The sequence below is a fragment of the Lolium rigidum genome, chromosome 4 (genome assembly GCF_022539505.1).
Source record: "Lolium rigidum isolate FL_2022 chromosome 4, APGP_CSIRO_Lrig_0.1, whole genome shotgun sequence".
In the NCBI taxonomy this organism is placed as follows: Eukaryota; Viridiplantae; Streptophyta; class Magnoliopsida; order Poales; family Poaceae; genus Lolium; species Lolium rigidum.
In genome coordinates, this window is record NC_061511.1 from 56,186,383 (window position 1) to 56,197,146 (window position 10,764).

The 10,764-nt window shown below is 41.4% G+C and overlaps 1 protein-coding gene across 1 annotated transcript; it reads right to left on the minus strand.

The window, feature by feature from the left end:
* On the minus strand, window positions 1-999 carry LOC124647093 (tuliposide A-converting enzyme 2, chloroplastic-like). The gene has a single exon (XM_047187080.1). It carries the CDS (start codon window positions 997-999, stop codon window positions 1-3), a length of 999 nt encoding a protein of 332 aa, XP_047043036.1.
* Window positions 1,000-10,764: the final 9,765 nt, after the last annotated feature.

Genomic DNA, 10,764 nt, shown 5'->3' on the forward strand with positions numbered 1-10,764 from the left:
TCACAAGGACGATGAGCAGGTGGATCCTAGAATGAATCCATCGTGTCTTCCTTTGATGAAGGAGACGACGGCGTCCATCTCCTTGTCCGCCTTGTGGCCCTGGCCGGATTTCTCGAGAAAGTAGACATGCCCCTCGCCGTTGGTCTGGTGCAGCAGCGCCTCCTGGCCTCCCCACGCGCTCCACCTCAGCGTCTCCACGTACCTCCGGGTTCTGTCCCGCAGCGTGTCGAGGTCCCCCACGGTGACCAGAGCTCGCCGGCAGCCGAGCTTCGCCCACTGCTCCGCCGGCATCGCCAGCGGGTTGATGAACGGGTGGTCGATCCCGTACCTCCCGGCGCACACGAAGGCCCACGTCTCCTCTCCACGCTCCGCGCGCGCGAGCCTGGGGTTCGTGCCCTCGGACGGCAGGAGATCCCTGCCGCGGAAGTAGGGGTGCAGGAGCGCCATCCCCTCGACCTCGATCCGGGCGCTGCCGGCCTTCATCGCCACGTTGTGCGCGATGTTGGCGCCGGCGCTGTCGCCCGCGACGAAGATGCGCGCGGCGTCGCCGTGCTCGGCCAGCCACGGCTCCTTCCCAGCGGACGAGCAGCTCGACAGGGTCCAGCGGAGCGCGGCCCACGCGTCGTGGTAGGCGGCCGGCAGCGGGTGCTCGGGCGCGAGGCGGTAGTCGACGCACACGGCGACGACGCCCGCCGCGGCTACGAGCGCGTTGAGGAAGCGGTAGTAGACGGCGGAGAAGGCGGTTTGGACGACGAAGGCGCCGCCGTGGAAGTAGACGAGGACTGGGAGCTTCTTGGAGGCCGGGACGCCCTTGGGCAGGTAGAGCCGCGCGGCGAGGCCGGCGTCAGCGTCGATGAGGACGTCCTTGCAGGTGACGCCGGTGGCGGCATCCATGCCGGCGCTGGCTCTGAAGGAGCCCATGAGGCGGTGGACGCGCCCGCTCTTGTAGCGCACGAGGAAGGGCGAGAAGTCGAAGTCGACCTCCGTGTCCGGATCCATGGCCAGCCCAGAATCGCGCGCGTTCGAGTTTTCGACAAGGCCGCCAAGATCACCGGTTCCTACCGGGATTCCATCTGCCATTCAATGATGCATGGTGATTCGGAACAGAAAGAGATGTACTAGTATAAAGAGTTGTTTGGCTGTATTAGCTGCCGAGCCGTCGATCCCTGGTGGCGTATCATACTGACAGCATAATACTATCGTACATTACGCATAAAAGAACTCTCACGGTGGGTGGGAACATGATTGATCTAGATATGAGATGTGGTACTCTTGCCTACCAAAAACCCACCGGCGAGTAGCGACGGGCAACACCGTAGAGCCGGGAGGCTCCCAAGACTGCGGTGGATCCTGGTCCCTCGGGCAACAGCCCGCAATGCTCCGACACACGTCCTGGTGTTTGCGAGGGCGTGCCACCTGACCTATACCTGGTCAGGAAGGTGATGTATTGCTTCGACTAGTTTCCTGCATGGAAAACACGTAAACATTAAATACGAGCCCCGATCGGCTCTTAGTTTGCCCTGTGAATCGGCTCAAAGAGCCGATTGCCCCATGGTTCATGTTAGATTTATAATGACATGGGGATCATGCTATATCGATATCAAGCTAAACTAATCTACGATAGTTTGGGGTTTTCACCGCATAATCGGAACATCCTACGCGTAGTTGAGCCTAGCAGATACGTAAGATAATGGAAAACCAGCCCTAAAAAGGCCTAAAAACAAACATGAAGTTGATCCCCGGAACAATCCCTCTAGGGTTTAATAAACCACACCTTACGCACTACCGGATCGTTCAACCCGTTTATAAGGCCTAACCATGCGGATATCAAACCAATCCTTGAAGAACAAAGAACAACTATAACGGATTAGATTTACTAAATAAAGAACAAGCAAGATATGACAGCTAACTTTAGATATGACAGCTAAACAAGTGGTTTAACAAATATCAGTATCAACTTAAGCAGGGAACATCTTGAGCAATTTTCCTATTTTCGCCAATGATATATGAAGTTAGACCACAGAAGGAAGCACAATAGAAACATAGAAACAACTAGCTTAAGGATGCAACCCCTAAGTTCCAGTGCTACACTTTTCTAACGGAGAAAATGTTCATAATCAAAGTCAACTGATAGCCATTGGTATACATATGAGACTATCACAACAAAGTACACTATAAGTACTACGCCAATATTATAATCTTTGCTTCGATTAAATGGTTCTTGGTCAAGGGCGTGACGTAGGTGACTTGAATCTTTCATATTAAGTGTCAGTACACCGTACCAATAAGTGGCCAGTACAACGTACCACTAAGTGGTCAGTACAATGTACCAATATATGCAAGTCTAAATTATCCACTCCTCACTGGGAGAAAACCACATGTACCTAACTATTCTCCTTCACAAGTGGTACTAGGTACTAAAGAAGTCATGGAAGGAACAAAGCATCGACGCCCAGTTACTCTACAAGAGAGAAGGTACCCACTACATAACCAACCACCTAGCCAAGACAGATCCCGCAACAACCGAATCGAGCGAATGGACAAGAGTACCGACGCAACTCGCGGAGAAAGCAACCCTCACATCTAAGCAAGAATCTATCACACTATAATTGCCCATACCACAATACCATCTAATCCATTTCAATTCTAGAAATGCTTTTTGAGACATGCGCATTCCCCGGATGCTACCAGATTGCATAACAAACCATCCGTGCAATGGGCAACGGATGTTCGGAGCTAGTTACCTTCGGTACATAACCTTGAAAATTGTTTAGACCATAGATACATTGTCGCCCTAACAACCTGCAGCATCAACAGCGTGAAATGGCAGAAGGGAAGGTTACATAGCACATGAGGATTAGAAATAGAAAATCTAGGTTAAGACAACTCATAATCTCAAAACAAATATCACACTGATGCAATCTATAAGAAAAAAATACACTTGGTTAATATATTCCATAATAATAAAAGTATTCCTAAGCCTAACTCAACTAAAGCTGAAACATCCATGTTAGCAGCCAGAAAGCAACCCAACTAATTGGTTACCCACATAAAAAAAGGCATTGTAATATACAATATATATTGTTGACCAAACCAGGACCATAATGCCGGGGTGGAAACTATTTCTTGAGTAATTAACATATGGTATCTCACTGTATTTTTACCTGCATAATCTATGTTTTCTAGAGCTGGGTAGCAATACGTGTTCACAAAAACTTGACCAGGTCAGCCTCCCATGTTGAATACCATAGTATCCATAGGCTTTATGACAAATATCCCTTCTTCAAATGCACGAGCAATCAACTCGATACTATATTGGTCCTTAACAAAACCTTGGGTGCAGTAAGACATGTAACAATCTTACAAACATAACAAAATGAACAAAACGAAACTGGAATAGAACAATCAGCCACCATAAAAAGCACCAACTAAAAAGCCTGTACAAAATGAGTATGAAAATGGTGAGAACATATTGTTTAAAAAATACAAGGTGTATGACAAAACAAGACCTAAAGCAATAAACTTGGGTACACCCAAATATCTAGCATCAGAAAAAACGAAAGATAGCATCAGCTATATGCACAAAACATCAAGTGTAGTTGTACATACATACTAGATTCAACCAGTTTAAATCACTATTTCATCAAACTAGCGACTACAACACACAAAACTGCTTAGGCACCAAACAAAAAGAATCTAGCACAAGGCATGCACCATAAAGGATTCATATGGCAAGTTATAACTCATACAAAATGGTAAAGGTCCTTTGCGCTTTCTCGAAAAAATATTGTATGCAACACAAAAAAATAGGACAAATATAGCTCCAAGTTCTCATTTAAGATTCTTTTCTCTCTCCCCCTTTTATCTGAATCTCAAAGTAAAACGGACGTGGCAAAAACACCCACACCCATGCGTGTAAGTACAAAATTATTTCCCTTTAACTTACTCCTCACTAGCAGACACTACTCATCAAGGTAATTAAATTCTGCCTATAAATGGACATGCAATATTCAGAAAATATTTACAAGTGCTTGATTAACACATCTGAAGTTGTATATAATGAAGCTAAAAAACATAAATTGTCTTATCTGAAATTTGATATGAGCAGTGCAAGTTGCAAGATTACTTATTGTTATCTGTGGTACACAATGCTAGTGATAGACGATAAGTCTCGGAAGTTGATGCAAAGAGCAATTTCATCGGGCAAGTAACAGCTCAAACTTGTTGCTGCACGAGAATGGTGATATGCTCTGGACCAAGAGATCAAATGATTACGAGCATTGAGCACTATCGGAAAATGAAGACTTGAAAACCAGAGGGGTATGTTTCCAACAAATGGTAACATTCATAATTGGCCATACCACAATACTTTCTAATCCATTTCAATTCCAGAAATGCTTTTTGAGACATACGCATTTCCTAGATGCTACCAGATTGCATGACAAACCATCAGTGCAATGGGCAACCGATGTTAGGAGCTAGTTACCTTCGTTACATATCACAGGAGGATTAGAAATAAAAAAATCTAGGTTAAGAAAACTCATATTCTCAAAACACATATCACACTCATGCATTCTATAAGAAAAAACACATGTCACAATATTGCTATTTTTCTCGAACTCAACTAAAGCTGACACATCCATGTCAGCAGCCAGCAAGCAACCCAACTAATTGGTCACCCACATAAAAAAGGCATTGTAATATACAATATATATTGTTGACCAGATCAGCACATAATGCCGGGGTGGAAACTATTTCTTGAGTAATTAATTAACATATGGTATATCATTGTATTTTTACCTGCATAATCTATGTTTTCCAGAGCGGGGTAGAAATAGGTGTTCACAAAAAACTTGACCAGGTCAGCCTCCCATGTTCAATATCATAGTATCCATAGGCTTTATGACAAATATCTCTTGCTCAACTTCCCGAGCAATCAACTCGAGGCTATATTGGTCCTTAACAAAACCTTGGGTGCAGGAAGACATGCAACAATCTTACAAACATAAAAAAATGAAAAAAACGAAACCAGAATAGACCAATCAGCCACCATAAGATGTATTGACTTGGTTCAGAATCTGTGTACATCATGTCATGCAAATTATCAAATGCTTACAGAAATAGAAACCAATCATAACTTATTTTTTGGTATTCCTAATTGAAAGACTAGCAAAATTTCAATGTCAAACACACGAGACAAGAGCTGGCTTTCATTCAAGCATTCATGAAGGTAACCCAACATAGCTAGCAAAGAAAGTTCAAAAATACTATGAATCGTTCTTTCACCGGTTCATTGCACGTGTGCAATTTGTGACACAAATATTGGTCCAAGACCAGATCACTACAGGCCTACAACATCCCAACTGGTCTCATGCCGAAATATAAAATATTGCGACAACCGATGTATACGAAAAAGGAACCACGAGGGAGAAATGGCAGCCAAAATGGACATTGTTGTTTAGTATAAATCAACTATGAATTGGTACAAAAGTGCATCTCACTCTAGAAAAAAATAGCATCACACATTTGCTCCTTGAAGTAAAACAACCGATTTGAACACAACACCACCATTCGATCTTGGGCATGTGTATATACGTACTTGCGCATCGACGTCTTGGTCGGTGTGGTCATGGGAGACGATGCAACCCCTGGCACCGAGGCTGAAAGCTATCCTTACTGGCCCAGCAGAGGCCCTGGCGTGGTGGTTGTGGTAGCACCACCACGAAGTCGGAGTGGTGGCCAGCATAGTAATATCACTTTATAAACTTGAGCTTCCCATCCACCTTTGCCGGTTCTTCCTTCTCTTGATTCCCTGAAAATCAAGAACAAGCTACAGGGTTATGGTTTGCATCATCTTATATTGTAGATTTTGGTTCGAGCTTAATTACTTTCAGATGGTGGATGCTAAATATTTATTTTGTTATTTACTATATATAAAAAATAATATCTTCAAAAAACAACTCCCACGATCTAACCATAGTTCAGAATATATTGACATCAGGACAGTGCTAATGATAAAATTTATACATAACTGACAAAGATTATGTGCAGATTGAATTTAATTATTTGCACTAGGGGCATTCAAGCAAGCAATATCAATTAAGTTAATCACTCACGTACTCATGGATGCATGTACACGCTGCTGGTTGTGCATGGTCATACATGGTTTGCATCCATATTGCTCTGGCCTCCCTACTCCTTGCCGCACCCCACATGTGAGGCAGTGTCACATTGATGCCGACCTCTGATTCAAAGTTGGACAAAATTAATTTTATATAGAGAACAAGTTTTAATTATAATGTACTCCCTCTATTTCAAATCAACGACAACTAAGATGGAACTGATGGAGTACTTGAGTAATTCTACAAGTAGTAGTCTCCTAAATAAGTTTACATCCATAAGAAAACTGGTTCTAATTCTACATCTATCATTTATATGCGCTCTTATTAACCATTTAAACATTTGTGAGATCTCTCTGGCCTAACTTTGTTAACTACTTGGATAAATAACAAAGTTCAAAGAATGGTTTTAAAGGCGCCAAGGCGTCCTAAGGCAAAGGGGCGCGGGGGGGCTCCGATGCTTAGGCGACGCCTACGCGGACGCTTTGGACGCCTAAGGCGGGCGTTTTTCTAAGGCGGAGGGGGAGCGCTTGGACGCTTAGGAGACGCCTTTAAAACCATGGTTCAAAGGCCAAACTAAATTAGCACATAAAAAGGGCCTGTGTTAAGATTAGTGAGCCAAAATATGACTTCTCTGTTTTAAAACGCCAAGCTTAACTACTGAACATACCAGCAAGGAGGTGGAAAACAACACAAACAAAAGGTAGAAACTCTGAAAGCAACAAGTTAATGGTCATTTGTTTGACATCAAAAACATGCTCATGCATAAATAAACACTATTTTTTTTTCTCCCTTGCAAGGTAGACATTAAGCATGAACATGAATTACCTCACATCTAGTTACACACGTGAATAACTCGCAAGGAAGTTCAAGTATATTATCCAATGTGGTGTTAGGGAAAAAATATATCACCATCTTAATTATTTCTTTGATTCTAAACAGGCAGTCCAACCAAAAAAATTACGTACAGAAGCAGCATATATTAGTGAGAGACCATAGTGCCAAACATAATAGACGTATCAGCAATGATAATTTTTTAGGATCATTCATCGGCACAGGAATCACCGCGGCAATCATAAACCCATGTAAGCTAACAACTTTCATACTAGTAGTAACCAGCACAACAAATTAAGCAAACATTGATTGTTGGATGACACGAAGTTCAAATAAACCCATGCATACTTCCTTTGGTTGTTCAAGTCTCTCAAGCATAACTACTTGAGTTATAAGATTCTCGGACTAACTAAGTGCATCATGTATATGGATGACACGGTTTGAACCTGGCACATCTCCAATTCACGGGTTTAAAAAGGAAATTAATCACAAGTTAGCTAAGAAAAAACATCAATAGCAATGGAGAAATGCGGCATATTACAAACTGATCAACTTGATGGCATCAACAAGCATCTAGAGAGGAGGGTAGAACCAGAAACTCACCTAAACAGTGGAGACAAAGAAGATATCACCACTGCCAAGGTGGATTTGCCACCATCACACCACAAAACCTCTGAAATCTTACCACCATGAAAATTTGCATGTTGTCCACGATTAAATTGGAAACCTACGTTGACCTTCTACCATGCAAAGGATGGATGAACATAACAATCGATTAATATAACAAGGCCCCAAAGTCAAAACTGAAGGGGATAAGCAACAGATCAGAAAAATTTGAATGTTTACTTGCCTCATATATATTAACACAAGTAAACAATGTCCAAGATACACAAGCTAGGTAACAATGTACAGTTATCTAACTTTCATCGCAACAACACTTTATAGAACAAAACAGATTCAACCTATTCATATTTGTGTAGTTAGCACTTGGACATTTCCTAATATCGTTTATGGTGTTAATTTAGTTCTTATAGAAGCAAAAGTAGAAATGTTATATAGTCTCAGAGAACAGTATCCTCTTTCCAGTACCAAAATGTGAACAAAATGGGCAAATCTTACTAGAAAGTATGAAAAAGATAACTAAATTTAGTTACCAGTTAGAAGAAATCATTCACATATGTTATTATAAAATAATCAAGTAGGGATGAAAAGCAATTAGATACTTAAATCAGAAATATGATGTTGCACTATACATCAACACACACAGGTCCTTAGTACATTGTTTCTGAACATCATGGAAAGTAAATTGAGGCATCAAAGGGGATCTTGACAAACTTCTTTCTAAGCAAGTTACAAAGGTTATAGTTCAAAGTGAACTTGCGTGTGCTAATCCTGAACTAGGGTGGACAAAGAAAATCTCGGGGTTCTTCATAGTTCTATATGAACCATTCTACTGCAAACACGCAGAATAGTGGAAGAAACCAGCAACCCACAAGTACTAACTTGTCAGATTTATATATCTCAGGCAACCTGCACACATGAAGTAACTGCATAATCAACGGAAGTGTCATAACTGATGCTATGGCCTTTTTAATAGCATACAAGTCACTAAAATTTGAACAAAACTCAATCTCAACTCTCTCAAGAAGGTTCCTCAAGTATGTGGTAACTTTTGCAGCTATTTTTAGCTTTAAACAATCTGCATAGGCATTTCAGCTTTATCAATTATGGTGGAGAAAAGATCTGAGAGCATTTACTATCCACCTTGGTATGAATCTATGTCTACTTAATGTGTGGTCATCTACAAAGATATTAGGCGCTATATCCACTACCAATAATTAAATCCAGTAGCTTCCCCTAATAAACACTAAATAGTGTCTGGCCACATCAATTAGTACTAAGCATACCTGTGAGCAAGCCAACCAAGGCATACCATTTAACCAAATCTTCCTAAGATGGTTCGGAATCAGCAGAAAACAAATAGCAGCACCTGCTACGCTTTGATTTATTTGCTTGCATGCTGCTACGTTGGATGTGCGGCCATACAAGAAAGGACCGGATTAGGAACGAGGTAATTCGTGATAGGCTTCGGGTGGCACCGATCGACGAGAAGCTAGTCCAACACCAACTAAGGTAGTTTGGGCATATCCAACGGGCCTCCAGAAGCTCCCGTTGACAGTGATTCCTAAAGAGTATGGAGGAGACTAGAAGGGGTAGAGGAGGACCAAAGTTGATGTGGCGGAGGTAATAAAAAGAGACTTGAAGGATTGGAATGTACCTAAAGTCTTGGCTCTTGATAGGACTGCATGGAGGAACCTTAGTCACTCGCTTTTTTATTCCTTTCTTTTTCTTTTTTCTTTCTTTTTTCTTTTTTTCTTTCTTTTTCTTTTCTTTCCTTTTTTTCCTTTTATTTTTCTTTTTCCTTGTTTTGGTTCTCTTTTCTGTTGGGTTTCATATCTAGCCTACTTCAACTTGCTTGGGAAAAAGGCTTTGATGTTGTTTTTGTTTATTTGCAAAAAGATCCCCTTTTTTCATGTGCAAGAGGATGACCCTTATTTTCTTAATAACCGCCACCATGAAGCATCCGCTGGCCACCAATGACAACCTTCGCTTCCTCGGACATAGCATGCTGGTACAACATCTCACACTTGCAATCGGGGCCAGAGTCGTGCTGCTGCCCGCTGAATCAACACCAACTTGTTGAAAAAGCTCAACTATTTCAGGCTCTGGACAATCAAATAGGCATCTTATAAAAAAAAACTTGCCATAGTAGAAGTTAGTAATACACCAATAAATGAGAAAACTTTGTCATGTAAAAGGGTACCCAAATCAACTCTTTGACACACCCAAGGACCAGAATTGTGTGACCATATATGTGACATTTAGGAAATTGCACGTGATCATGATATGATGTTATGCTAGCCGAGTAGAGTGAAGATAGTGACCTTCTGGTTTTTGATGGCCTGGCCTCTCACGACGTTGTCGTATTGGTGCCGCTTCAAGGTCTGAAGAATGCTCCAAAACAGTCATTTGGTCATGCATCCTCTCCTTCATCACATGAAGGCAGCCTACAAAGTTGAACAATTACTAGTCATCAAGATACCAACTTTTATATACTATTTGTGAAACTGAATCACACGATGTTGAGAACATTACCAAGGTAATATTTTAAAATAGGATCTTTTTTTTTGATCTAACCCACAAAAGGCATGCGGTTTAATATCTTAAAATGTATTTGGATATCAAAAAGAAGATAAACCTTGTCAAGATACTGGTTTGCAAGTTCCACAAGTTTATTAATGCTAACATTCAGGGAAACATTGTTGAGAGAGCAGACCGATCAATATAACACTATTTGTACATCAGATGACATATAAAACGACAAATAGTACAACATGTGCCCTGTTGCCATTTGCAAACCAAATTGCATTTAATACTTTAAGGGAGAGATATTGGCATTGCATACACTATCATAGACCTTTCGGATGAAAATAGAAGAATAGTATGGGATATATGTCACTTGGACAAAATAATTTGAAAATGGAAGAACAGTATGTGATATAATATATATGTTACTTGGCTAGACCCAACACTCCTCTTTGGATTGACTGGTCTTTTGGGTGATGTAGACTAGAAGATTCAACTTTCTTTCCTTTCCCTTCCGCTCGTGAAATAAGGAATGTTATTATTATAAACATGAAAAAACTATAGATAATTCAGGAAGCAAGTACATGTTAGTGGAAACAAGTATCCAAATTTAATTTGCTGGTTTACCACTTTATACCCGTCTAAACTACTCGTGGTTGTCAGC